Here is a 27,974-nt window from a genome sequence, read left to right as displayed (position 1 = left end):
TAGAAAGGATTAAATGAGATATTGGACTGTAAAATTAATTAGAAACTGCATCAGATATTCCTCACTTATTTCATTAAAACTGTCAGCATACCAATGGTTGTTATGCCATCAAACACCTTCAAATACTGTGAATGTCAAAAGTTTTTCAGTGCTGCACTGTTTAACTTCAGTGAGATAAAGTGCTTAAGGTTGATGTATGTAATTTGGATTTACGTGAATGCATGTTACAGAGAAATTTGACCCACTGCATCTCAATAGTGCTTATTCTTAGTAAGACTGTATACAAAAGGTCATAAGGGATGTTTTTCTTTTCTGCTCTTTTGAAGATTGTGTAACTTCATCTTTCATACCAATCAAGCCATTTAATGACATAAAGGAACATCAGCCCACAGTGGAAGTTGAGGAGTTTGTACAGGAATCAACAAAATATTCTCGACCTTACAGAGTTTACAAGAACCAAATATATATATACCCAAAACACCTCAAGTATGATAGCCAAAAACATTTCAATAAGGTACAGTATGTGATGACCAATGCAGGCCAATATTGAATAGGTATGTATTACACAGGCTCTGTTATTGGAATGATGGAGTACTTATTGAAAGGAGAGGGAAATGGTGATGCAAATCACTGACATTTTTGACCTTTGCGGTCATAAAACTTTGCTACAAATTTAATAAAATAAATTTGTGTATTAGTTTTAAGTTTTATCACTAATTCATGGACTAGTGAGAATGAGGTAATAGTTTTTTCACAGTCTTCAGAAGGTACGTATTCTAATAAAATCATGTATGCAGATGCAGTGAATCTGGAATTTTCTTTTTTAAGTGAAACTTGAGTACTGATTGCATTTGTGTGCTGGTCACTTTATAATCTGCTTCTCTGCATTTGATTGACAGCGCTGGAGGGAAGGCAGGAAGGCATTTCAAATTTGCATGTTTTTCTTAGATTTTTGAAAAGAGCTAATTTCATTTTTATGGCCATCCCAGTCCTAATCTGAGCGCTAATGCATTTCCTTTTCAGGCACGGAATATAACAGTATGCATTGAATTTAAAAGCTCTGATGAAGAAGGAGCAAAGCCACTGAAGGTGAGCCACCACAAAATATATTCAGAGAGCATTATTTCTGAGAGCATTACTTATAAAACCCAGGAATGGGAACTATACTGATTTGGAACAATTTAGCTTACTGTTTTTACAGTGAAACTTGCTTGGTCTAAAATTCACTATTTACCTGAATTTTCTTCCTGAGCTTAAGATGCTTCATAAGAAAAAATGAGGGAAAAAATTAGAAAACTTTAAACTTAATTCTGAACTTTGCTATTGACCAAGCTCTATAACATAATATTGTTGTCGTGTGAATTCTGCATGAATAAGCTGTCATCAAGAACCTCTGGACTGATCTGTGCCAGCAATGGGATTGTTAACAGAAGTCAGTAAAGGCTTTATGTTGTGTATTGAACCTCATAAAGATGAAGTAGCTTTTGTAAAGCTTTTTGCAGAAGGCAAATGGAATAATTAACAGCAAGGAACAAGTTGAAGGAGTGCATTGCTTAGAAAATTCAGGGTAATTTTCATGGATCAATGAACTATTACTGGAAGTTTGTTTAAAAATATTAAATTGTAAGCAATTATCAATCCTTCATGATACTGCTTTTAATGCAGGTGTGTATTAGATATACTGAGTGCCATCGTCAGCACAATTTGACAATGTAATCAAACTATGTTGCTTTTCTCAGCGCATTTATGGGAAACCAGGTGGACCATTATTTACAACAGCAGCCTACACCGCTGTGCTACATCATTCCCAGAATCCAGATTTCTATGATGAGGTCAGTCTGCTTTTTTACTCATAAAATGCTTGCTAATGAAACAGGAACAAGTGTAAAGAATACCTGTTATAATTTCTTTTGTACATGTATGCAACTTTCTTATGTCAATATACATGACTGTTATATCTCAGTGAGTCTTTCCTCTTATAAGATGTTCTGAGTTCGTTTAAGATGCTGTAGAGTTGATTAGGAACAGCCTACTCTCTAAAATGCTTGTCTGAACAGCAGAAAGGATTCAATGCATCTCTGAATGTGATGGAAACAATAAACATTATGATGAAGAATGGAAAGAAATGTCAGAACAAATCCCTCTGACACATAAGGTCTGCACTGGGGCATTTTTGTTTATCCAGTGATCCGAACAGAATGTACAGTGATGTGTAGTGGCTGCAGCAAGTAGCTTAGCTCATGCTTTGGGAGATGCAGCTCTAGAATGCTGGTTGTATGTTGGACTTTGCCAAATGCTAGATGCCCATCTTTACCATGCATTTTTACATTTCACCAACACCAACTACGTTTTCCAGGCTTTCTGCAAGTGAATTTAAATTCACCCTTTCAGTCAGCAGTGTATTTGATGGTGTGATAATGCCCTATGTGTTATCTGGATTTTTCCCTACTGTTTCTGTGTAGTGATAATGCTGGCCAGCAGCCCCAGCAGAGTAGTTAACCAGTGTTTTTCAAACCACTTGATCTTGGAAAAACTTCCAAACATTAAAATAGAGGTAAGGTCAGCAACTATATATATAGGCATTAATTTAAAATTTGTGTTTAGGAACTGGGGTGGGACTTCTGCATTTTTATAGAGTAATTTAGGTTGGAAAGGACCCTTAAGATCATCATCAGATCCTGCTATCAAAGTGATTTTCAGTGCTTTTGAACTACATTTATCCTACTCCTTTGCAAGCAGTGTTAAGGGTTATAACACATTTGACAATTTGCTTTTCTGTGATCTCAGTGAGCCATTTGCTTTGGGCAAATCACTTTCAGTGTAAATGAAGAACTGAACTCAGACCTTTATAGATGAAATGGCTGGAAGAGACACACACCTATTCTAAGCGTTACTTGTATTAGTCAGAAACGACAGCAAATGAGTCTTGAAAATAGTGTAGAATGTTATCAAAAAACTTGTCTTAATCTCCACATCCGAATGCCCATTTTGTATCTATATTTATGGTATTAGATTCTTACCCATAAGCTGATTTAATGCTGCAAATATTTACTAACAATTTCTAAGCCTTACTTTAAGCATAGCATCAGCTTGGATAAGCATTATCACAGTTCAGAAGGGCAAAGTGTCTTTTTCATTAGTTCCTATGGTAACATGTTTTGATTACTTTGTATTTATTCCAGTAGGTTAATAATATGTCAGTTCAGATCTGTAGGGATTTGTGGATGACATGACATGGGATTTAAGAAGGACCAGAAATCCTAAATAAAAGTTGATTTTCGTGTAAGCCATGACATTATGCTGAACAAAATTTCGTTTTAGTTTCCATTTAGACTGCCTTAAAAATAAGATAACAGTGATGGCTATTTACAACTGCACTTGTAAGCGGAGTCTATAACTCTTTAATTCTATGCTCTTTTGTCTTCTGTTCTCTCATCAAAAATGCAAATACTCATCCACAAGACAGAGAAGAAAAAGGCTGTTTAATTAAAAGTGATAGATAACTTTCCTTAGCAATTTCCATAGTCAAATATCTATTACAAAGGCAGCAACAGCACCACACAGATGAGCAATTGTCAGTAAAGGCAGACTGTACTTAGATCTTTGTGTAGAGAGATGTCATTCATTTAGACCATCTCTGATGCCTGGTTTGATCGATATTTAAACTAAAGTGAGGTGTAACGTTTTACATTTCAGGTGAAAATTGAACTTCCCACTCAACTCCATAAGAAACACCACATTCTGTTTTCATTTTATCATGTCACGTGTGACATAAATGCAAAAGCTAATGCCAAAAAGAAAGAGGCTCTGGAAACACCAGGTACCTGTAGCAGAATTACTTTTAATTATAAATGGTGTACATTCAAATAAGGATTTCAGAATTTCTGTCTAGATGTTATTGTCTTCCTTTAAATTTGAGCAGCTTGTTCTCCAAGGTGTCATATTAATTTGTTCTTGCGTGCAGTGGGATATGCATGGCTTCCGCTGTTGAAAGATGCTCAGCTTGCTTCCCAAGAACACAACGTGTCAGTAGCAAGCAGTTTGCCTCCCAATTACTTAAGCCTTCAAGAACCTACTAGTGGAAAGGTATTAATTCATACTTTCATATATTCAAGTAGCACAGAGTAGTAACTTGCAAGCGTTTTATGTGAGATCAAGTTTGCATTTACACTCATCTAAAAGTCATCCATTTTGGAATGCTCATGTGCATAGTATCACTGAGTATATAAATGAATGTGTGTAACAGTGGGCTGCGAGCCATATGATGCTGACTCAAGAGCATATATGGAATAAGTGTGTTTTATAATTTTCTTCTACAATATTATACTTAACATCTCCAAAACTCCAGAAAGAACCTTTAATGACAAACTCAGGCCATATGACATTCATTCTCCAGTTGATCCACAATCGTGATTCATTCTCCAGCTTCGCAGCTTGATATCACTCTTTCCCACTGATCCTGCCAGTTTGGGTTATTTGTGCCTTCTTGTTTGTTTTACTATCATCATGAGGACAGGGTAGGGCAGTGATCTGGTCGCTTGAATTACAGTGTTCATGGCCTCTTGCTGAAAAGTTGGCTTTTGTTGCACTAGTTCTCTATTTGTGAAAGCTATTTGGAAACAAACAGCTATCACAGTTTGTATGTGCTTATGTGCAAACCTATACAGTGAAAAAGAGGTGCTGATTTGAATGAATAGGAAATAGTGCAAAATATGTTTTTTGTTTTATTTTAACAGCAGATCGGCTGTGATGTAAAATGGGTAGATAGTGGGAAGCCACTTTTCAAAGTGTCTACTTTTGTTGTATCAACAGTAAATACTCAGGTAAGCTGAATTTCCTCTGTTTTCTGTTTACAAGTAAAAAGCATCATGGAAAGTCTGAAAGATGCTTTCTCTCAAGTCTTGTGTGATATGTTTCTCTAACGTTTAAAGGTTACTTGAGTATAGAATGGCAAGATGACAGTGATGGAATGCACATTTTAACGAAAAATAAAAATGACATGCTACAATAAGAGTCATGAAATGTCAGTTTAACAAGAAGAACAGAAATTGTGAGCGCTAGGAAAATAATTCTGGCCATTGAAATCCCCTGGATTGTGAGAAGAAGACTAATTACTCACAACACAACAAGAAAAGATTGGACAGAGGACCTAGAGGTGTTTTGTATATAATAGGGTATATATAGTAGCCAGTGGATTAACCTAAATAACTTGATCTGTCTTCCAAGGAGTTACGTTTAAGGCATTAGGTACCAAGTGTTGTCTTCAGAAAATTTCTATAACCAGTTATTGGGTTGAATTCTAATCCTTTCTGTGGCATGAATTAACATGAACTTTCGTTTATCATTTAGGATCCGTACCTGAATAATTTTTTCTATCAGTGCCAAGAAAGGGAGAAGGATTTCTCTCAGCCTCCTACCTCAAACTTCATAAGTTCTTGTAAGGTAAAGTAACCTGCAGCACAGAATTATGTTATAAAATGGTAATTAGGACTTCATCTCAACTGATCTACCACTGCACAGTTCTCAACATAGCATAGATTTGGCAGTAGGCAATGAGTCCATGACAACTCCAGTTAGGCTTCATTGGTGCAGCAACTGTACTGCTGGTCAGAAACATGTCTCCCATTCCCTTTCCAATTTAGAGCACATGTGCATCTGTTTTATTCCCAGTTTTGATAATCCAGCCTATGCAAAGCCTCAGTTTCCTTTAAAAGATGGTTGAGTGTTGTTTTGTTCCTCTAGGGCTGTCCAAAGTAAATAATCTGGGGCCTGTTGGCTTCTGGTATTCCCCCTAGTCCTCTGTTGCCTTAGATATACTGTGTTTTGTATTACCTCCTACTTGTCTCAAGATTTGTTTCTCAGCAAACTGCTAATTAAAAGGGCTTTTTTTGGAGGGGAAGGGGGGGAGGTTGTACTTTGCCTTTGTATAAATCAGGAGTACTAGTTACCTGCCAAGGTCTGAAATCAGTAAGAATCTATCCTTTCTGCGGAGATGAAATGAACAAGTAATAGCATTTCACCTCAAGTACTGTGTTCAGTACTCACAGGCCCCTCACAACAAGGAAGGTATTGAATCCCTGGAGCGTTCCAGTGAAGGGCAACGAAGCTGTGAAGGGTCCGGAGCTCCAGTCTTATAGTGAGCAGCTGAAGGAACTGGGATGTTCAGTCTAGAGAAAAGGAGGCTCAGGGCAGACCTTATAGCTCTTTCAGGGAGTTGTAGAGCAGATTGTGGTGAAGTGGAGGTCAGCCTCTGCTCCCAGGTAATAGCAACAGAAAATTGGGGAATGGCCTTAAGTTGTCCCAGAGGAGATTCAGGCTGGATATCAGGAAAAACTTCTCCAAAAGAGTGATGAGGCATTGGAACAGGATACTCAGGGAGGTAGTGGTGTCACCATTGCTGGAGGTGCTCAAGAAACATGTAGATGTGCCACTGAGAGACGTGTTTTGGTGGTAGGTATACGGTTGGACTAGATGATCTTAGAGGCTTTTCCCAACCTTAATTATTCAAATTCTGCGATAAATGTGTCTGTATTTGGTAGAGGTCAAAAGCTGTGAGGCAGCAGAGGTATAGCAAGCAGTTTTAAAACAGCATTGGGTAAATGTAGGACTGTAACACTTCCTTCATGAATTAGCACTCTGCAGTCTATTTACTGAACTTTAAGACAAGGAGAAGACTGAAGGATGGCTATGACATTAGTTGCACCGCTGTATTAGCTCTAAAGCCTGTAAAATCTAATTGCTGTTTGGGGGTTTAGACATGACCATCGTGTACGTGCTTTTCCTGTTTCATTTGTCATTAATGTTTGAGCAGATTTTATAATGATATTCGAGAATTTTCTATAATAAGCAAACAAAATGTTCCAATAAATTACAGCCCCAGTTCTCTGAGCAAGGCCTTAAGGGTGATTTGAAAGGATTGCTTTGGTTTTAAATGCTGACAGTTTGTGCTAGTTAATTTAACAAAGTGATTAAGGAATGCTTTCAAAAATGAAAGCGTGAGTTAATTATAGATTATACCTCTACTGAATGAAGACCTTATTTGTGAATTTTTGAGTAAATGTTAAGCATATTGGACAAAGTTCAGGAATCCAAGCTTCATTACTTTCTAGTTATCTGAATAACCAGAATCTCAGTGGGTTTTATTTGCTTGTAGCTTACCTGTTAAAATATTTCATTGATTTTATTAGGAAATAGAGATAATGTTGTATGTAACAAGGGATTAATTATGCAATATAATTGAGCAATAATGTTACATGAGATATTTTTCTTTTATTTATAAATCATTAATAACTTTGAAGAAATTTAGGAAAGATTTAGAAATGACTGAAATGCAAAAATTGAAGGAATTTAAAGGATTTTATTTTATTTTTAAATTAAGAGCTCAATATCTTCCTTGATCAGAGAAGGTAATATAATGTCATTCTAATAAAGCCAGGATGTTAACATTTTTATCAGTGTGCTTTTCACATGATTAGTTTAGCCACAAGTACGTTTCAACAGATTCAAATATAGAATGATTTTACCAAAAAATGTTTGGAAGTGCATGTTGTAAAAAAAGTTCATTCTTTCAATGCTGTGGTTTTGGGCTCAGGTTTTTTGTTTCTTTGTATTTTAATCAGGATAGAGCAAAAGATTGGAATTCTGAGATGTGGACAATACCTGTAGTTTCATGGATTATTCAAAACAACTCATGTTTAAAACAAACTGCATCAGGAAATAGTCCTCCACTTTGCTGTCCATTTCCTATCACTGTAGCCGTTCTGCCTTCCACGTGCTGAAACAGGAGAGGAAATAACTAGCTTTTGTTTTGGAAATCTCTTAATTTTCTTTCTCATGTTCGTTACAGAATTTGATGAGGATAGAGAAGATCCACGTAATTATGAACTTTCTTCCCATAGTCCTGAATCAACTCTTCTGGGTTTTGGTGCAAAACAGTGATGATGAAGTTGCAACAGCTGTGACCAGGTATCTGAGTAGGTTTCATATAAAGGACGTAACTGTACATGTTCATCCAAAAATAGCTGCTCTCATGAAGGCTGACTGCGGTGTTTACACTTCAGTAAGTGAGAATGCCTGCTTCCCCTTAACACAAGGTTCTGCAAGTAATTCATGGAAGAGCACATGGCATCATGTGGTTGGCTCTGGTACCAACAAAGAGACCACTGATCATGGTGAATGTGTCTGTGTACCCACAGGCAATGACAGTTAAAGGTCTCATTCTTGAGGAGCTAATTACTTCTTAATGAACCTGAATATCAATTTTAATTTATATTTGAATGTGAGGATGTGGAATTCAGCATAGAAAGAACTTAGCATCTTGCAACAGCCAGCAAAGAGTCAAGCATTCAAGTTATGCTTTTCTAGGGCATTTTCTAATTAGAAATATATATCAGCAATAATTGGAAAGCCATGGGCAGCATTTTCTGGTGAGCTAGCAAACAGCTGGAATGATTTTCCGAGCTTCTCATCCCTCAGATAATGAAATTGTTTTTATTGATGCTGTTGATCAGTGCAGCAGGAGAAAAAAATACTGGAAAGATTATTATTCTTCTCTGCAGGAGGGCAGAAAGTGGCACTGCGTTTTCTTTTGGCTATAGTGGCGTTTCTGGTGCACTTCTGCCAGGAGCTAAAAATTGTGACTATAGCTAATAGGAAAAAATGACAACTCTCAGCGCTCAACAATCCTGTTATACTCAACTACTGTCAGTACATTTTCTTTCTCCAGTTATTTTCCAGGATTCATTTCTGAAGAAGGATTAACTAGGAAAACTTAAATGAGGAAGCTAAATTCCTCATCTTAGCCTTGGGAAAATAGAGTTTTAGTATACTTTATCAAAGGTTCATGGCATCTTGCAGAACAAAGTCCTGCCACATCTAGGTGCTAGGAAACATGCCTCGAAATTTGTGATTTCATGACTACATGCAGTTTTCAGAGGAAAAGAGACAATTGGCCTTTTGTCCTGGAATCCTTCACAGCCAGCAAATCTACTAGTGTTAAGACCAGTTAGGGAGAATGAAAAATCCTTACCTTGGTTAGAATTGAAGTATCAGTTGACCAACAGGAAAATTAATACAACAGAAGAAGCAGTTGTTTAAAAATTAGATTTAATGATTAGATGGAAAATAGGAAGATGCTATTTTTTTTTTTTTTTTTTCATGCATCAGAACTCACCTGGTTACAGAAAAAAGGAAGAATGCTCAGTTTTTTCTAGTTTGTGGTGGCTTTTGTGCTAATACTGTTGATGTCAACAAGAATTTGCTCATCTGCTGTGTGCGTTATTCATTGATGTGTCCTATATATACACACATTGTATTTTGTTCTGAATAGCTTGGAGCAGATTATGTTGAACTTATTAAAAGCAACAACAACAGAATGAAAGCTTAGAATTGCTTATGTGTTGGGAGAAAACATTATGCCTTTCATACTCTCTCACGATTACTTACTTGTCCAGATGCCCAGACGTGGCATCATTTCTCTGTCTTATCTTTGCCAGAGCTTATTTCATTTTCAATTCAGTGTAAAGGCTGAAGGATCACAATGGACACAACTAACTTCATCATAGAATTTGTATCTTGCTGAAAGTTTTATTACTTCTACAAAAATAAATTAGATATATGTGAAAAATATGACCTTAAAAGAATTACAAAGCATTGGATTGCAATAAGAATTACTTAGATCACCCATCTATTAGAAACAGCTGCTTGTATGTGGACCAGAGTCTGGCATGTATCTGTTGGTGTCTCTATGTATTAATAATCCATTTCAGTTGTGCTATCATTATGAGTGCCCTTGAATTTGAGATACGGTCTACCAAGTTTTTGTATTTATGTTCTTTTAACATAAAGCTAAGATTATGAAATTTCAGGATGTTTTCTATGTAAAATATCTTACATTTGAAAAAAAAGAAAAATAAACAAAGTCCTAAATGAAGAAATGATATGGTTAAGTTGAAGGTAACTTCACGTGTTTTCTGATACAAGATGGTGTCAGGCAAAATGGCCCACATAAACATTTAAGAGATAACCTTCCTGAAACACTTGATCTCAAGTACTTCTACATCTGCTGTTAACAGAAGCACAGGCTTAAGTTTGGTTTTTGCATGACCTGAGGAATTCTCTTCCATGTTAATGATCACCAGGGTGTTTCACAGAAGCTCAAAGCATCTTCAAATGCCATGAATGCCCACCCTCTTTCTGCTGCACAGAAATGAGAGCTCAGCCTGCTCAGACACTTGGGCTGTGGCTGTGCACAGACACTGCAGAACTGTTTTAAATTGGGTCTTGATAACACAATAAAGTGATTTGTTAAATGACCCTTCTCTGCCTTGTGACACAAAACAGTTCAATTTGCATTTTTGTTTTTTGTTTATTTTCCAGGGTTCTTACTAATATTGTTGCTAAATGCCATGAAGAACAGCTGGACAACTGCATCAATTCCTATGTGACGGTATGAATGCTGCTAAACTTAAGTAATTTTATGTAGCTATTTTGTCTTGATTTGTGTTTTTTTTTCTTCTCGTCTACCCTTAGTTGTACTTCTCTGTAGCTTTCTCTGCGTTAGCATTACACCTTTCTGCCACTGGCAGGCTAGGTGGCTCAGCAATGAGGAACTAAGACAAGACTTTGAGGAGGTCTTCGAAGAGTGAATTCCAGTCCTATCATTAGTTTTTTGTGCCACCTTGGAAAAATTACCCTGCCCCTCCATGCCCTAAGTGCACCATATGCAGTAGGGACTCTCCATTCAGTGCTTCAATCTTGGTTTTCAGTACTGAGAACTGTTAGTTGATGTCTCCAAGGTGTGGGTTTACTTTCATATTTCATGGAGGTGCGTTTTACAGGTGAAGCATCTGAGCACCTTAGTCAAATTCTAATCTCAGGTACCATAACTGAAACCCAGAGGAATTCTGTTGAAGTTCAGCAGAACAGTTGAGGCTGTGAAAGTAATAATGTATATAACATATAAATATAGTTAATTCAGTGGGTATTAACATCTGCTTGATAACTTTTGAGATTTGCATTAGACACCTATTGTGATTAAATATCTTTGAAATAGCAGGTGATTAATCAGGCTATACCAAAAGTCCATTTAGCTTGTTTCCCATTTCTAGCAGCAGCCAAAAGTTAATAACTGTTAATCTCTTTTATCTATCTGTAAGGAAATGAATAATACCTACTTTTATTTTGCAAATAAGTAAATTCAGAATTGTGAGTCACTCAGATACTGTAATAATGTGAAATTACTCTCACTTAACTAAGTGGACCCAGAAGTGTCAAATGGCATAGGGAGAAGCTTATTGCATCTGCTCTGGAAATAAAACTGAATAGTAATAAGATATTTTCAAGGGATAGTTATTTCTTTTACACTCTTTCTGCTTGTACTGAAATAACGTTTCTTCCTAACTGAAGTGGTTGCAGCACTCTTGTTTTTGGAAAGCCATAATTGATCACAGTACCAAATTATTAGCTGAATAAAATGTTAAATAAACCTCAATAATAGATCTATTAGTTCTGGGCAGTTTGATAGTTAAATTCCTATCTTTAGGGCCTGATGGGGTTTAGTTTCCCTTCTATCAGTTCTCGTGGGTGCTTTACACATTTCAGGATGAAGAGTTGCTACTTACTCTAACAGTTGCCATTGGAAGAAAGGAGGAAGTGAAAGGTGGCCTTGCCTAGGTGGGTGAAAAACCCTCCTTTCTCCTTCTAATTGCCTATTCTTTGCTTCCCTGGTGGAATGGCTTGAAAGGCATTTTAGAGTTATGAGGATCGTATGCCCTACTGGAGGAAAAAATATGTTGTGGCAATGATTTTTAGCACTGAGTTGAAATCGGTATCAAGTTCTGCTTAAAACTCAGACTTTGTAGGGGGTAGATTTGCACCATTACTGCTAAGGGAATTAAAGATTGTGTGAACATATTTTTCAGTCAAGATGTTTTAGAAGGCAAAAATTGTCAGCTGTTTATGGTCAATAATTTATCTTCACCTACTTTTTGTGTTTGTTTCAGTACTATTTTGACTTTTTTTTCATTCTTCAGTATGTGTTCAGAACCAAATCATTTGAGGAAAGGACTATTCATGAGGAGCTGGCCAAGAACATGACTGGTCTTCTGAAGTTAAATGACCAAGTAACCGTGAAACAGGTTTTAAAGGTGAATGATGCTGAATTAGCATTTGTAATTTTACAACTGCTTTTCAGCCTGAAGCTTACTTGTCACATCTTTTTCCCTTCTTTTTTTTTTTGTCTTCTTTTCCTGTATGAGCTTTGCATAAATCCAACCTGAACTGATTCAGCAGAACAGACTTGCAATACTTACAACTTCTTAAGATAATTCATTTCTCAGAGTCCTTGGTTTGCATAAAAATGCCTCCTTTCTAAGTCTGTATGGGAAACCTAATTAACTGCGCATATGACATTAGCACTTAGGATATTTTGGTTTAATCTTTATTTTAGAAGTTGTTGCACAGAGAATAGTCATGTGTTAGTAGGACATTTACATCTGATTTGAGCTGCTGTTTTTGGGTGGTTACCAAAATAAAAAGTATTGAGTTCCTCCCATAAGCAAGATCTAAGAAATTGATACATGTGTAAGCCCCATTAATGAAGCTACAGTTACTAAAGTACACAGTACTCTTGCTCTTTCACTTATTTGTCATGGAGAGTTTAACAGTGTGCTTTACTGAGAAATGCATTCCATCACTAAAGAATGGAATTGGCCTCATAAAATATTTGTCAGATAATCATATTTCCTAATCTCTTTTTTCCTTCGTTTGAACAGCACTCCTGGTTCTTCTTTGCAGTCATGTTAAAGTCAATGGCACAGTACTTGGTTGATACAAAGAAAACAAAGGTAAGCATATATGTTGCTCATAATTAACAAGGTGATCAGGTTCTAAGGGAAAATATAAAACGCAGAATCATGTGAAATACATGTATTTGGAGATTTCTTCTTGAGTGGACAAAAAACCAAAAAGTTGTTACACATCTTAAAATACTGTTTTTACCCACAAAAACTCTGACCTACTGGGCTCAAACCTTTTATTGCTTGTACAGAACTAGTCAGCCAAAATACAGTTGCATCGTCTTTGTAACAGATGGATTAGAATGGAATGAGAATTCTATAATTTTTCCTGGCAGAGGATAACTAGATGGCAGATAGGTGATCTTGAAGCAAAATTTTGAGAAAACCTGTAATAGCTGGAGACAAGTTCATTTTTCTTCCTGGCCTCCTTTCTGCCTAATTATATCAAGGGTACTTTAAGCGTACATGTGCTGGCATCTGAAGATAGCTTTTCCCACTTTTCTGTGGACAAGATCCATGAAAATCTAGAAATACTTACAAATTTTCTATTGAATTGTCTGTGCTTTTCATTGTCTTTACTCTTGATCCAAACGTGATTTCAGGTTTAATATGCAGTGTTACATAGTCTCAAGTGATGATCTATTCACTGCTTAGGTTTCTCGAACTCAGAGGTTTCCAGAGTCATTTCAAACTGAGCTGGATATACTTGTGATGGTCATGGCAGACCATGTTGTTTGGAAGTACAAAGAAGCTCTTGAAGAAACTAGGAATGCAAACTACAGCACTGCCAGGTTTCTCAAGGTATATATTCTGTCATTACACTTAATTGCCCACATTTAATGGAAGATTGAGGCTATTCTGCTCTAGTTGAAGGGAAAAAGCAATTTTGAGTGAGTGATGGTTCAATTTCCAAGTTTAGTATTGAATTATAGTTCAGTTTTTCTATTCCCTTGGGTCTTTGACAATGCAAAAGCTTTTTCTAATTCTGTTTTAAAACAGTTTTGATGGATTTATATCTATTCCCTAAGAGTCAAGTTTGCGAATTCTACAGATTCTTATGTTATATTTAAATTAATACAAAGTTTGGTAATATATATATATATATATATATATATATAAATGTATTTCCCACTGAACTGGTATTTTTTCCTTAAATACTGGAGCTCTGAATGACTGAGTGGATTAACTTTTCCTAATCACAACCACAGTAGGCAGCTTTTACAAATCAGAATAAGCAAAGTGCAAATATTGTATGGAATACTCTAACCTATCTCTTTATGTCCTTTTTCTTAATATCCCTTTGTTTACTAGATATAAACAAATTCATATGCGAGTTGGAGAAGTCATAAAGTGGGCTGTGTTTTTTTCTTTTTGTCCTAGTATTTCTCAGTCATATTTATTTCCCAACATCAAATTAGTTGTGAAGCATTGGAAAGTTGTCATTCAGTAAGTGGTCCAGCTATTTATCTAAGTAGCATGTGAAGCTGCTTATCTGGTGATTTCCCCCCAGACTTTCTGTTGGAGGGAACTACCCTTCTCCTAGCATATGGAATGCTGTATTAGTATACACTGAAATCCAGGCTGAAATCTTTTATGACGGATTGAAGCTCAGCATTAGGAGGAAGCTGTATTCCAGCAGTAAATGCTCCTGTGAGGTTAGAAGGAAACCAACTACAAACCGAAGGTGGATTTCTCTACACTCACACCTAAGTAAAATTAGTAATAGAATTGAGAATAGATAGGAATTGCTATTACATTGGCTTCTGTTGCTTGTTTAATATGGATGTCCAAATAGCTGTTTACACACTTATCTGCATATATAGCTGCATCTATCTGTGGCGTTATATCACTTGGAAGATGATGTTGGTTTGAGGCAAAAGCATAGATGAAGAAGCTTAGTCAGTATTATGAGGTGTTACACCTGTGTTGCTGCAGTTTTGTGTGTTATTTTTGTACTGTTCATCTGAACTGAGAAGATGATAGTATTGTGTTATGCAATAAGGCATATGTTTCTGTTCTAATTTCTTTTCAAATCTGGTCTGCCAGAAACAATTACATAGGTACAGGGACAGTATGATCAATGCGTAATTATTTGCGGGGAGGAAGAGCTGATTTTCATCAGTTTCCCAGTGTTCTTTCCCCTGCTATTACTGATTTCACCTGCCCAAATGATGCAGGTTTACAGATGATGCAAGACAAAAAAGCGAGGTTGATGAAGTCAAGTACTGCTTTTTTAGCAATAAAATAATATTCTTTCGTCTTTTCTTAGCGCTGCTTTACATTTATGGATCGTGGATTTGTGTTCAAGATGGTCAACAACTATATAAGTATGTTTGGAACAGGAGATAGCAAGGTATAGTTTTGATGTTAGTTTCTAAGTGACTCACTAATAGAGAATGATTTCATTTTAAAAGCGTTCGTAATGCATTCCATTGCTTTGCCATCCTCAGAACTCAGTCATTAAAACCTTAATTTTACAAGGGTTCTCCTACAGATGAACTCCTGGTCAAACATGAAAATTACTTTTATGACCATTTCTGGAAATTCTTTAGATGCAAAAAAAAAAAAAAAAAATCAACAGATGTGCATTTAAGTTCACTTTTCCCTTACAGATGAAGTATTAACAAATATTTCATGTAAACCTTGGCTACATGCAAAGTATTGTTAGCAATTACCAGTCTGTGAGTAATATTAACAAAAATAATGTGGGGCTTTTTTTGTTATGGTTACTTTGGGGCCATCTATTCTCCTTCCTGAAAGTAAAGAGCTGTGTCCAAACAACTACTCACTGAGCGCTGCTAGAACATGTAAAACATGAAAGAGGCCGACCCATTCTTTGAATTTAAGCTTTGATTCTTGGGAGAATATGCTTGGGATTTGGTCCACAAATATTAGTAACATCTGAGAGTAATTTTATTTGAGGGCATTAAAGTAAGAGCATATGAACAAACTACCATTGTGTAAATTTGACTGTATGGTACCTTGCTTAGAACACAAGTAAGCCAGTGAGCTCCAAATTACTTTGCACTTGCTATGAGGCAATTCCATGTAGTATGAATTTCTTCTATAACATCTATAATACTCAGTGATGTAATTTGGATTGTAAATGTCAAACTACAGAAGGCCCCAAATTTTTCAGCTCGATTCCTTCATTTTTAATCCGTGAGAGAAGTCACATATCTTTCTCCTATTCCAGCCATGTATGTGAACTATCTCACCACATTGTTAAGACAATAGATAACAGGATGTATTCGGGATGCGCAATCTGTGTGACTCATCTCTCCCAGAAAGCTTACAAAACTTTTGTTCATTAACTTTTTGCAACTCTTCAGTGGTGATCTGGGTATTTTTAAGTAATGAATGAGAATTACTCCAATCTGTTTCACTTAGTAAATCAAAATATCGTGCTGTACACAGATTTCTCACATCATCTCTGGAGAAGATGGATGGTGTCTCTTGGTAGTAGTGTTGTAACCTGGAGCCTATAATTCTGTGAGCAATATTATGTAATCTGAAAATTACTTCCGTATTTCAAAATTCACTCAATCTAAATGCATTCAGCCTCCTTAACTGTAAATGTGTACACATTGCCAGCCACCCAGCTTCTTTCCAAAGCCATCTGCTGGGACACATGAAGGAAAATCACTGTGAATTCGATGCAGATGTGCTGCTGGAACAGGCTTGCATCACACACAAACAATAGCCATAAAGTAAAATCACAGGCCTTTCCCTGAGGTCAGAAATCTCTGTCTTGGATTGGCTTCATTTTCAGTCAGACCCCTAAGCAAGAGTCAGGCGTTAAAATTTCCTGCAGGGTTCGTTCCTATATGGCCCTTGCTTCTTCAACTGGATTGTTTATTTTACAAAAAGGCTATACTATGATCTGGCCTCTCTTTTCAGGAAATTTGACAGCATTTGTTGCTGCCTGAATAAATAGTCTGTGCATGTGTCAATATATAACACTGCAGTCTCCGTTTATTCTAATTGTGAATAAATACCTCCCTAGAACTCAATTCACTGTGGTATTCATTCAAAAAGACTCAGTTCTTCTTGGAAAACGTACTTCAAGTGCTTCCTTTCTTTAATTGCCATTAGAGCCTGAATTCCATGGACAGCTGTATTCCTGATGTACTATAGTGCCATAAAATGTTTCAAGGAAAACCCTCTACTCAGTAGAGGATCAAGCTTTTATTTATCAGTACATCTTCAATGCAAAATCATATTTGAAGAATGCAGTAAAGATTGGAGTGCAACAAGTTCCTTTGATAGCAGAAGAAAACCAAATGTTATTCATGTAGCTTAACATAACCAGCCATAAGATTTCATAATTGGATGTCAGTTAGAGATAAGTAGAGCAGCTCTATGTTACTGTTTTTTATCTTCTACTGTAAACTGAGCTATTACCTGTTACGATTTTCAGACTTTACATCAGTTCAAATTTGACTTTCTCCAAGAAGTCTGTCACCATGAACACTTTATCCCTCTGTGCCTGCCCATACGATCTTCAAACATTCCTGGTAAGGTGCCCCCTAAAAGGATTTTGTAGAGTAGGGAATTACTGGGTGGTTCAGATAACTCTAACGTACTGTCTGTACATCAACCATGGAAGTTTGTCAGATGTGGTATTTTACTGTGATAAAATAATGTTGCTTCACTGTGTCTGTAAATACAAGCAACCCTTGCCTGCCCAGCTGGAAGGTGGGAGCTGACTCTCCTACTGGAAATGTGTTGAAATCTCTAAACCCTGAATTACTAAAACCTCTGCACATGGAAGGAGTTAAACAGATAGAGTAAAAAGGAGAAGACAGCAAGGCTGTGGTGATTAGAGAACTGTGAAACTAATTGCTGGGAAAAGCTTTCCTGCTGCAGTTGACTGTATGACTTGTCCATATGACAGTCCTTCCCTTGGGAGGAGGACGTGAGGAATTTAGAAACCTCCTTCTTATGGAAAAAGAGGCTGTTGGTACTTTAGCCTCTAGAGTATCTGTAGAGTATTTCTAGGTTGGCAGGAGGGTACCATGCAATAACTCTTTCCTTCCAAATGCATTCACTTTACATTGTCACCAAGTTCTGCTGTGTTTTGCATGGAGCAGCATGGCAAGAACGGCTCATTTCAGAGTGCATTAGTGCTGCCACCTGAGCTACTTCTGAAGGTGGGAAATACTGTGGATAACCTACATGAGAAGCAGATTTTGTTTAGACATTGTTGCAGGAGCTAATTTACTCTGCTGATGCCCCAAGACAAGTAGCAGCCACACTTTCCTGAGCTGATGGCCCAACCCCCCTGGCTACCCACCCTGTAGCTGAACAGTCTGCATGCACAGCAGGTTTCCTTCTACCTGGAGCATGAGGCTGATTGATAGTGAGAGCAGAGCTCTGCGCTGCTCCTTTGTGCACACTGAAGCCTGTTGTTTAGGACCTAACTCTGTGGCCAATATCAGCTACAAAGTGCTTTTCTTCTTGGTTTCAAAGATGGTAGGATTTCAGCTCTAGGTACAGCTGCCAGTTCTGACAGTTTTCTGTGGGCTCGGGGATGTTCTGTTGGAATGTAGTCACTGAAGTTGCTGGGATCTGAGGGTACCTTTCAGGGATGGGAGAATTATCCTTCTGTACAGCATTTCTCAAGGGAAGTGTCTCTTTTCTTTTGCATTAGTTTGTGCCACAATAAAGAGAGTTCAGTCCTGGTGCTCATCACTGTTAGCAAGCTTTAGGGATTTTATGTTTTCCAAGCAGTACATTTTGGAGAAATATCAAATACTGGCTAACAATTCATTTTTAACCTGCTTGGGCAAAAGCTGTGCAACGTGTCACTGTTAAACCACTGTGAAGTTTATTACTTCTTTGTCATTGTGAAAAAATATATATTTTTAGAAACATTTTATGAAGACAATCATTTGGCCATTTTGTAGTATTTTTTGGTATAATTGAAAAGCTGAAACTTACTGTAGTGGTTTCTTGTGCGTAATGATGTAAACTGTTTATTCATCTTCTATTTCATACAAAGCAACTGTACAAAGTTGAAATGAAAGCAGAGACTGGTAGAAGCTGCTTCATTCAAATATCAGTCAAATTATTTAAAAAGTTACAAAGTACATGTATTTGATTATTCATTTTTTAAAGCATGTATTTTTTTCCTGTTATTGTTTTATATTTATGGTAAATGAAGACCCCATGACACCTTCAGAATCAACCCAGGAATATCGAACGTCAGGTATGAGCAAATTAATGTGTAAGAAGCAAGTAGAATTCTGCAGTAAGAGCCTTAATAATGAACAACTGTTGTCACTGAATTGGACTAAATTAAACCAAATATTAGTCAGTATTTGTAAAAGTGAAGTTAGTCTAGACCTTTCTATTTTAGAAATTTTAGCTAGAAAATGAGAATAACAATTTGGACTTAGTGCCTCAGAGGAATGATCAGTCTTACTATGTACAAAACATTTGAGTTTGTCGTTTTGGAGTGTGTATATAGTCTGGATGAATGGGACAGACAGACCAGGAAATCAAGCTTTAACAGTGGACTAAATCACAGTTATTGAAAGTTTGGAAAACAGGAGACGGCTTTTTTTGTAGCATGCATTAATTTAGGCTTTTTTGTCCTTTCTGTTCCAAGATATTCCAGAGTACACATTGACCAATGAATTTTGCCGTAAACATTTCTTAATTGGAGTTCTGCTGCGGGAGGTTGGGTTTGCCTTGCAAGAAGACCAGGATATTAGGCACTTAGCTTTGGCTGTGCTCAAAAATTTAATGGCAAAGCATTCATTTGATGATCGATACGCAGAGCCGGTAAAGACACTTGTTTATTCTTTTTCCTTATTTGTTCATACAGTGGCTGAATGCGTGAAACTTCCTTAGCTACCAGTATACAGTAATTAGTTTCTTCGGATTTATGTTTTATCTTTTCTTCTTAGGCAAAACAAGCACAAATAGCAAACCTGTACATGCCACTCTATGGAATGCTTTTGGACAATATGCCAAGGATTTACATGAAGGATATGTTCCTTTTCAATATCAATACTTCCAATCAGGTAATTCTTGTGGCTTCAGAACACTGAAAGCAGTTCAACTGACCAAACTGAGGTCTGATTCCAAGGTCTGAGAAAATCCAATCTGGTGGGAAGAAATCCAAATTTATCCTTGTCAGAAATTAGCTAATGAAATACAGGTCTGATTTGCTTGCACACCCAGTAAGCAGAGTTAGACTTGATATATTCTTTTCAACTCCACTGACTGACATTGCAGATAGCTCTGGCATATTACAGTAAGCCTTGAGGGTTTTTTTTAGGCTGTCACGTCTCCACAGCTGAAAGTATGTTTTCAAGCTCCCTCTCTAAGAGGGACAACCTCTTAGAGGTTGTATGTGTGTATTACTGTATGTGTGTTGTCATTGTACAAGTTACGAGTGATATCATCTAGCAGTTTGTTCTGTTTATTTCAAAATACAGGGATCTAGGGATGATTTGAGCACAACTGGAGGATTTCAGAACCAGACAGCAATGAAACATGCAAACTCTGTGGATACTTCCTTTTCCAAAGATGTTCTGAACTCTATAGCAGGTATGTATGACAGATTGATCATCCACACAGGTGGATTTGTGTGTATCTCAATCCATTGTGCTTTCTGCTTAGTATTCATGGATGATATCATTAACCCATCTTATACAATACTCAAGGAAACATGGTATCCAATGTTTCTCTTCCCTTTGGGTGTTTTTGGGTTGATTTTATTTCTCCTGTGAAGCTATTCTTCTTCCACTGCTTCACTTACCCTCCTGCTTTGGAATGATGCCAGGCTCTCACAGATCCCTGTGCCTGAGTTCATTCTTGCAGTCTGTCTGTCTTAAGAATAGTTCAAAGGTTTCTCCCGAGTACTCCTAAAGTCTCTTGGAGGAAAGTACTCTTAGTTTTCCCAGGCTTAACAGAAGGGTGAAAACAACTTACTTTGTCCACATGGTCCAAACAATTCTGGGAAATTCAGGGACATCTTCCCAATGATTTTCATGGCTTTGGGTCAGGCGTTATGGAATGCAATAAGCCATTTTAATGACATTAATAATAGCAAACTGAATCATTTTTCTTCAACTTATTGCATGTTTTCTGTACCAGACATACTCATCAATATCTTTGGCATTGAAAGTTCAAAGCACTGGTATCAATCCAGCATGTGACACATTTTAAGTTCTCCATTTTTCTTGTTAGTTTTTGTATCCATAGATGTTTTGGTTTAGCATGTTTGCTATGACTTTCATTTACAGCCTTTTCATCAATAGCTATCTCTGCAGCAAACCATGCTGACTCGAGAGCTTCCTTAGCAAGTCTTGAATCTAACCCAAGTACCAATGAAAAAAACAGTGAGAGAACTGACACGTGTGAAAAGGTACATGTGAAAATATTGAAAATGATTACCAGGTGTGAATACTTATCACTGAGCTCAACAAAGCCCTTTGCTGTTAATTCAACAGATCATGAGACCTTTGTCTTTGATTGGATCAACTCTTCGTTTTGACAAGCTGGATCAAGCTGAAACTAGAAGCCTTCTTATGTGTTTCCTTCACATTATGAAAACTATTTCAGAAGGTGAGGAAAACGTGCACTGCCTGATTGAGGTTGTCATAAAATAGTATGAATATCGAATCCAAACAAACATTAGAATAATTATCAGTGGCACACTTAATTCCTTGTAATAGATATGTAATATATTTTAATCTCTCTCTTTAGATGCACTAATTTCCTACTGGCTGAGAGCACCGTTCTCAGAAATAACAGACTTTTTCAGCATTTTGGAGTAAGTTCATTTTTATAGTTATTTGATTAAATGATTATTTAAATGGCTGAATGATGATCTTCAAAAGCCAATGCTGTCAATTTTTGAGTTTGTCGTCTTCATGGTATAAGCTAAGAATAGCTATTGTATCTTGGATTATTTTACCACACCCTTCCAAAGGCGTAGTGAGGCATTAGTTACAAAACCCCTGTCTTCCAATATGTTGGCCATTTCTATGAACAGAGGCCTTAATGCTTTGGGTTTTTCTCCCAGACATTTTAATAGTATAATTTCCTTGTATGGGATTGAGGTTCTTTTCTTCCATTTGGAAAATATTTAGCTCCTCAAACCTTGCAAACCTTAAGAAAAGGTATGTAACCAAGAACGTCTGTTTTTTCATCTCTGTAAGGTGGTCTACTCAATCCAACCCATGCATGTCCATAGAATCCACACAGGTAGCTATTTTCAGAATTCTCTTCCCACTTGATAAGTGAAATGCAACTTAACTTCACCTGGTGAGGAAGCAATGCTTTTACAGCCAAATCTTTGCCTTTGAGTTTGCCTCATGACCAAGCAGGAAATCTTCAACCAGAGAGAAAGTGAAAATGGGTGAACAACGTGGGCCCCACACCTTCTACATACTTAGTCTGGAAACTTCTGCATCCTATTTTGTTTGCTAATGAGCAGACACACTCAGCAGGTCTTCCCAAATCACTACAATTCAGCTGCTTCTTGTTGTCTTTTTGGTTAGGAAGCCATTAAAAGACATAAATGCTGCTTTATCTTTCAGGGTGTGTCTTCAAAATTTCAGATATCTAGGAAAACGCAATATTGTAAGGTAATTTTTGGTTATAACTATATTACAATATTTAAATATTACTGCAATATTATAGGCTGTATGTTGAAGTATTAAATTGTTGCTGATTACATTGCCTGAATGTTTCCTTTGTTTATCTTTGCCTGTGTTTCCTTCTGAAAGCACCAAGCTGTTGTACACTGCATTTTTTTCTTCTATGCAGACATTCTTATCATAATGTTCTAGAGTGATGAGTACATGCCTGGTGTCAAAGATGAATTGCTTGTGATAGCCACTGTTGCATTTATAACCCATAGTTCTGAACCATTCTTCAACCTTACTTCAATGTATGTCATACAAAAGAAACCGAATGTTATTTTTCATCTATGTGATGGAACAAATGGCTTTAATGGGCATAGAAAAGTGTTCCACAGCAATCAAAAAACAAAAAAATCTTCTGTCTCTACCCACTTTCCTGAAAAAGCATGAGATCTTTTTCCAGCTGCATAATGTGAAACGCACACTTTGTCTTAGTTGCTGTTTCATTTTTAATTTAATGCTACTACTGTAAATTTATCTGTATGTCACACTGTGGAGAAATGAAAGGTCACCAGATAAACCAGTTCATGCTCTGTGGCAGGTTCTGTCAGGCCTTTGTTTATTCTTCAGAGGCATGACAAAATCAGTGTCCCATTCCTGACAGATTAACAGTTATTTTCTTTTAACAGGAAAATTGCTGCTGCTTTTAAATTTGTTCAGGGCACCCAGAATAATGGCACCCTTAAAGGTTCAAACTCCTCTGGCCAGGCGTCAGGTCTGCTCTCACAATGGTAATGACACACCTCATTATTAACCCCTGTAAAATCACAGCTTTTGTCATCCTGCAGCCTTCTTGCACAACCACAGCATTAATTGTAAAGGAGCCGGCACAACCCGAAGCACATTTCAGAGCCCCCAGAGCTGTAAACTGTAAAAGAATTGAGTCTTCAGCTTCAGCTGGACTTAAAAGCTGCTTAAAACTTTATGTTCAAAAAATTCTTGCTGTCAATATATTGCTAAGTGATGCAGAAAGGGTAGCTGTTGTTTTCTGCCCAGATGCTTATTTGAAAGATACTTCACAGTTCTCCCCAGCCTGAATGAATTCAAATGTTTGCATTCTTACTGCTTTATGGGTGAATTTCTTGGATGCGTTTATAACAGCAGGAGATTACTTGTCTCTTGATAATCTTGGGTTGTGAAATACAGAGTCAAACTTCAAAATAGGTGTGCTTGGTCCCTGTCTTTTTAATTCCACGTGGCTATGTGTAACATAATACTATAGCATTACCTCCATGTTGCCATTCCACAGCCTCTGTCTTTCACTGTCTTTTTTCCTTTCTCTTCCTAGTCTAATGACTGAAAGATTCAGTTGTTCTCATGGGTAGCATAGTAATGAACTGCAAGTGCAGTGCACCTTTAATAATCTTTTTGACCCTTTTATGGAATAGCAGAGCATTTTCATAGTTAATAATGTAAAACTCCAGAGAGAAAGTGAACTTTTGACTCTACCCTTGTGGCTGTATCTAAGAGCATGCTGAGAAAGTTCCTTGTATGTTTGGATCGTTGGCTTTTCTCATTTACGTGTAGCTAGAATTTGCATGCTACTAGAAGCATGTACTTTGGAGTGGAAAAGTTAGCACACAGGAGAGAAGATGGCTTCCCTCCCATGCTTCTTTCTTTGTTCCCATACCATGCAGTTTTCAAGAAATAGCACTGATTTCATTATCCTATCAGGACCTGGCAAGCAGCCTTTAAGAAACTGCTGTTCTGCTTCACATTCACTGATGAACAAATGTGGTGGGATAGTCACATAGATATACTGGTATATATATGTACAGATATATATATATGCATGTATCTATTACACAATATCCAGCTGCATGTGCTGGCCAGAAAGAGTCCTTGTGTGTATCTCACAGCTGAACGATGCTCAGGGTGCTGTGAAGCCCTTCAGAGGCTTTCATCTTTCTGAATGTAGTTTTCAGGGCCACGTTTTTATTTTTTCCTGAGTGTTCTTCTCCTGACTGAAAACTTCTTTGACTTCGCCACAAACACTGGGGTCTGATTTTGTGGGTCATCTTGTTAATAGTCTTGTATTCTTATGCTAGCAATTTCTTAGGTTGCAAGTGTGATTAGATTTGTGAGGGAACAAACTGCCCCTACGTAGGGCACCCACCCAATGTTTGTGCTGATTCTGGGGCCTTCACACACTACCCCCTCACAGATTTGTTGTCCAAAAGGCTGTTTATTTGGCCTGATGTAATGCTGAGCATTCTTTGATGATGAGCTGAAAGATGAAGCATTGCTGATCAGTTCTAACTTGCATTGACATTTATGCATTCCAATTTGCTGAATGTCACCGTGCTCATAGAGAATCACCTTCCTACCAAAGGGGAAAAAAAAAAACAAAAACACAGAACACCTCAAGATCAAAATTCCAAATATCCAATGCACTGGTTTGCCAAAACGTCCACCCAAATCCTTCCACTGTGACCCATCATGGAAAACTGTCATGTTGACTGGCAAATGTCTGGCCATTAGTTTCATACCTGAGTTGGAAACTTTCTTGTTAAATGTAGAATCTGGTTTTTTTGGGTTGGTTGGTTGGTTGTTTTTTTAATAAACAACTAATGAAAGAGGATTTAGCTAGGTGCAGGAAGCAATTTTCTCCAAGAACATCTATAAATTACACCATTTTATGAAGCTACATTTAAAAATAATATTTGAATAAGTAACCTGAGCTTTGATTGATATTAAATCTTGCTGGATTCTGTAGTGGTCACAGATTCAAAGTTGTTTCACCAATTATGATAAACTTTTCATGATAATGAAATACTTTAGACTGTTTGACAGCATAAAAAGATTAAAAGAACAGGCATACAAACACACGTAGTTTCACTGTCACTGTCATTCTCATTCTTTTCCCCCTTGTAGAAGCTACTTAGCTGTATTTGTTCTTTCATGAGTGTGGTCTGTTTCTCCTGTGTTCTTTTTGTGACAGGACTAACTTTAATTTTTCTTCATCTAACGTCAGTGTTCTAAACACCAGCCAGCTATTTAAGCTGGTGCTTTTTGGAAAATACACAATGAGTTTCATCTCCTGTGGTCTCTAGAACATCTGTTCATCTGTTTTGTTTCGTTCACCTCTCTAATGTTCTCTTTGTTTCTTTGAAACATTTCACATTGCTTGGTTTCACTTTAGCATTTGAGAAGTACCTCAGAAAATTCTGATGTGGAAAAGTTTTGTATAGGCATGATCAGTTTTTTCCTTATTTCTATTTTTAAATGATACCTTTGGATTTCAGGATGCATTCTACTTCTAGTCATGATGGCCACAAACATCACAGATCTCAGACGTTACCAATAATTCGTGGCAAAAATGCACTTTCTAACCCCAAACTCTTGCAGATGATAGACAGCAGTACTGCATGTAAGTACCAAAAAAATTGTATTTACTTCCCTCTAGACTTCTATGGGATTTGGATCAAGCGCTAGACAATTAAATCTGTTTTCATGCTTGTCTGTGAGAGATAGCCTGAAGGGAATCAGAGCTACTGAGTTTACACTTGTTTTTTTCAGATGCTAAGAAATCTAAGATTTGAAATTTCATTTAAAAAAAAAAAAAAAAATAGAATTAAAGTAACCTGACGTATTATAGTAGCCTTACTGATAAGTAATCCTCCCTACACCCAGCATCCCTTCCATCTGTGGTTATGTGGTTGCTCTGCAATCAGACGCATGCTGACTGAAGCATTACTTTTATTAAACTGAGCAATGAGAGTGACCTTTTCAGGACAGAAGGTTCTTTTCCCTTTGGACTGTCTCAGAATTTGGTAGTTTTTAGTCACCTTCAATAATGACAGTATATATTATGAGAAAATACACAGCCCCTTCCATCTTCCAGGAACATTTTTCTTTAAAATACCCTTTAATTTAAATGCACAGTTAGGATACCATCTCTACTGCACAGGGATGCAAAATTTCGTTATCTTTAAGGATGCTCAGAAAATTGTCATTGCTTCATATGTTCTAGGCAGCTCGAACGAAACAGATATTATACAATATGTGGACACAGAGGCAAACATTGCTACAGAAGTTTCCCTCACAATTCTTGACCTGTTGTGTCTTTACACTCTGAACCACCAGGTATGTTTTGCTGTTTTGTTTTCTGCTTGAAGTGGTGCTGTGTGAGTTCTGCAGTGGGGAAAAGACCTCGGGGTCAGGGACACAGAAGACTCAAAATGCCTGAGACAGCAAGATCAGGAAATAAGATAACAGTCCTCAGTGAGGGTATTTCATGAACATTCATGGTTTGACTCACAGTATGCAAATTGAATAGAAAGATGGGATGCAGAGCATCCTGCATATCCAAGGCTATATACAGCTGTGCTCTGCATGAAAGGTTTGCTCATCTACTGTCACCTCATCTTACATATGTTCATCTGTATCTGCACAAGTTGGCAGGTGAATCCTCTGCACTTCAAGTTCTATTTTGAGTTTTTAAGTTCACTTTTTAGTTCTATTAATGTCAGTACAGGTGACTTCTTGAAGATCTCATAGCTACAAAAAGAGCAAGCAGTTCCTTTCAGATTTAGCGTCTCATTTCAGCACCCTTAAATCTGGTATATGTCAGCCAAAAGTAGGAGTACAGGGCAAGTGTTACCTTCAGAAAGCTGCAAGCAAAACATGTCTGCAGCAAGCTGGTCTGCCTCATCCGCTGACACTTCAGGGCAGACACTGATTAAAAAAAAAAGCACCTCACTAGGAGCTATCAATGCCAAGTCCAGCAGGTCATCACCTGTTCATTCCTTTAAATAACCAGCACGTTCTGTCTTCTGTGTGTGCTTTTCAGAGGCAGCTCCAGCAATCTGATTGCCAGAATGCACTGATGAAGAAGGTCTTTGACACACACATGCTCTTTTTGCAAATCAACCAGTCAGCAGCAGCTCTCAAGCATGTCTTTGCTGCCCTCCGGCTGTTTGTAGGCAAGGTAACCATGGTTTTCTTCTGTTAATTTGAGCTATTAATGTTACAACAAGTGCAGCTTGAGGATAGTTGAGTACTTCGACAGAATTTTCACTTGCACTGTATTGAATGCGCATTCCTGAAGATTTTCTGATTTATTGATTAAAAGCAGGAAACTCACAACTTCTGAAAAACTGCATCTGTTGGAAAATGAAAATATTGAAATTCTGATGAAAGAAAAATAAAATATATAATTAAAATTCGTCTGGTGTCTGACTATGTCACAGCCCTCTTGGCTTTCCTGTTTTTGCTGTTTGTGGAAGAAAGCATGAAATCCTAGAGGTCTGCAGTCCTCATGGCAGATGAGTTGCAGAATCCAGCTGTCCCCAGAGGAGCTAGCAGGAGGTTATTTCGTAGGCTTTCCCAGCAGGTCACCTGAAGTATTACATTTTTACAAACGTCATTTTCAACATAGAATAGATTTTGGACAAAAATGTGCTCATCAAACTCTCTTTATGTGCATGCATTGCACGTGTATTAGTAACTGTGAGCAATTAGACATTTTGTACCAACTGCAAAGGCTGTTCAATTTCCAAGTCATAGGCTTAGA

General features: G+C 37.2%; 2 protein-coding genes across 10 annotated transcripts in view; both read left to right on the top strand.

Moving 5' to 3' along the window:
* The window catches only part of SERPINE2 (serpin family E member 2), a 606,689-nt gene that overhangs the window by 372,461 nt on the left and 206,254 nt on the right, over window positions 1–27,974 (top strand). The window lies entirely within an intron of this gene.
* The window catches only part of DOCK10 (dedicator of cytokinesis 10), a 136,339-nt gene that overhangs the window by 87,642 nt on the left and 20,723 nt on the right, over window positions 1–27,974 (top strand). For 6 of the 9 annotated variants that reach the window (XM_052686394.1, XM_052686393.1, XM_052686397.1 and 3 more), the window contains exons 17-42: window positions 327–514; window positions 1,024–1,089; window positions 1,740–1,832; window positions 3,697–3,820; window positions 3,965–4,086; window positions 4,737–4,823; window positions 5,350–5,442; window positions 7,847–7,965; window positions 10,378–10,447; window positions 12,033–12,146; window positions 12,774–12,845; window positions 13,452–13,598; window positions 15,067–15,150; window positions 17,218–17,314; window positions 18,964–19,008; window positions 19,411–19,586; window positions 19,712–19,828; window positions 20,246–20,357; window positions 21,056–21,177; window positions 21,263–21,377; window positions 21,519–21,585; window positions 22,355–22,402; window positions 23,089–23,190; window positions 25,705–25,829; window positions 26,433–26,545; window positions 27,252–27,389. In XM_052686394.1, coding sequence (XP_052542354.1) covers window positions 327–514; window positions 1,024–1,089; window positions 1,740–1,832; window positions 3,697–3,820; window positions 3,965–4,086; window positions 4,737–4,823; window positions 5,350–5,442; window positions 7,847–7,965; window positions 10,378–10,447; window positions 12,033–12,146; window positions 12,774–12,845; window positions 13,452–13,598; window positions 15,067–15,150; window positions 17,218–17,314; window positions 18,964–19,008; window positions 19,411–19,586; window positions 19,712–19,828; window positions 20,246–20,357; window positions 21,056–21,177; window positions 21,263–21,377; window positions 21,519–21,585; window positions 22,355–22,402; window positions 23,089–23,190; window positions 25,705–25,829; window positions 26,433–26,545; window positions 27,252–27,389 — 2,756 coding nt within the window. The remainder of the gene's footprint in view (window positions 1–326; window positions 515–1,023; window positions 1,090–1,739; window positions 1,833–3,696; window positions 3,821–3,964; window positions 4,087–4,736; window positions 4,824–5,349; window positions 5,443–7,846; window positions 7,966–10,377; window positions 10,448–12,032; window positions 12,147–12,773; window positions 12,846–13,451; window positions 13,599–15,066; window positions 15,151–17,217; window positions 17,315–18,963; window positions 19,009–19,410; window positions 19,587–19,711; window positions 19,829–20,245; window positions 20,358–21,055; window positions 21,178–21,262; window positions 21,378–21,518; window positions 21,586–22,354; window positions 22,403–23,088; window positions 23,191–25,704; window positions 25,830–26,432; window positions 26,546–27,251; window positions 27,390–27,974) is intronic. The other 3 variants (XM_052686392.1, XM_052686390.1, XM_052686389.1) reach the window with 3 other exon arrangements.

This window comes from Tympanuchus pallidicinctus, unplaced genomic scaffold (assembly GCF_026119805.1).
Source record: "Tympanuchus pallidicinctus isolate F22 unplaced genomic scaffold, pur_lepc_1.0 scaffold22, whole genome shotgun sequence".
In the NCBI taxonomy this organism is placed as follows: Eukaryota; Metazoa; Chordata; class Aves; order Galliformes; family Phasianidae; genus Tympanuchus; species Tympanuchus pallidicinctus.
Note: the sequence above shows the minus strand (reverse complement) of the source record. Positions and strands in the feature narration are given on the sequence as shown.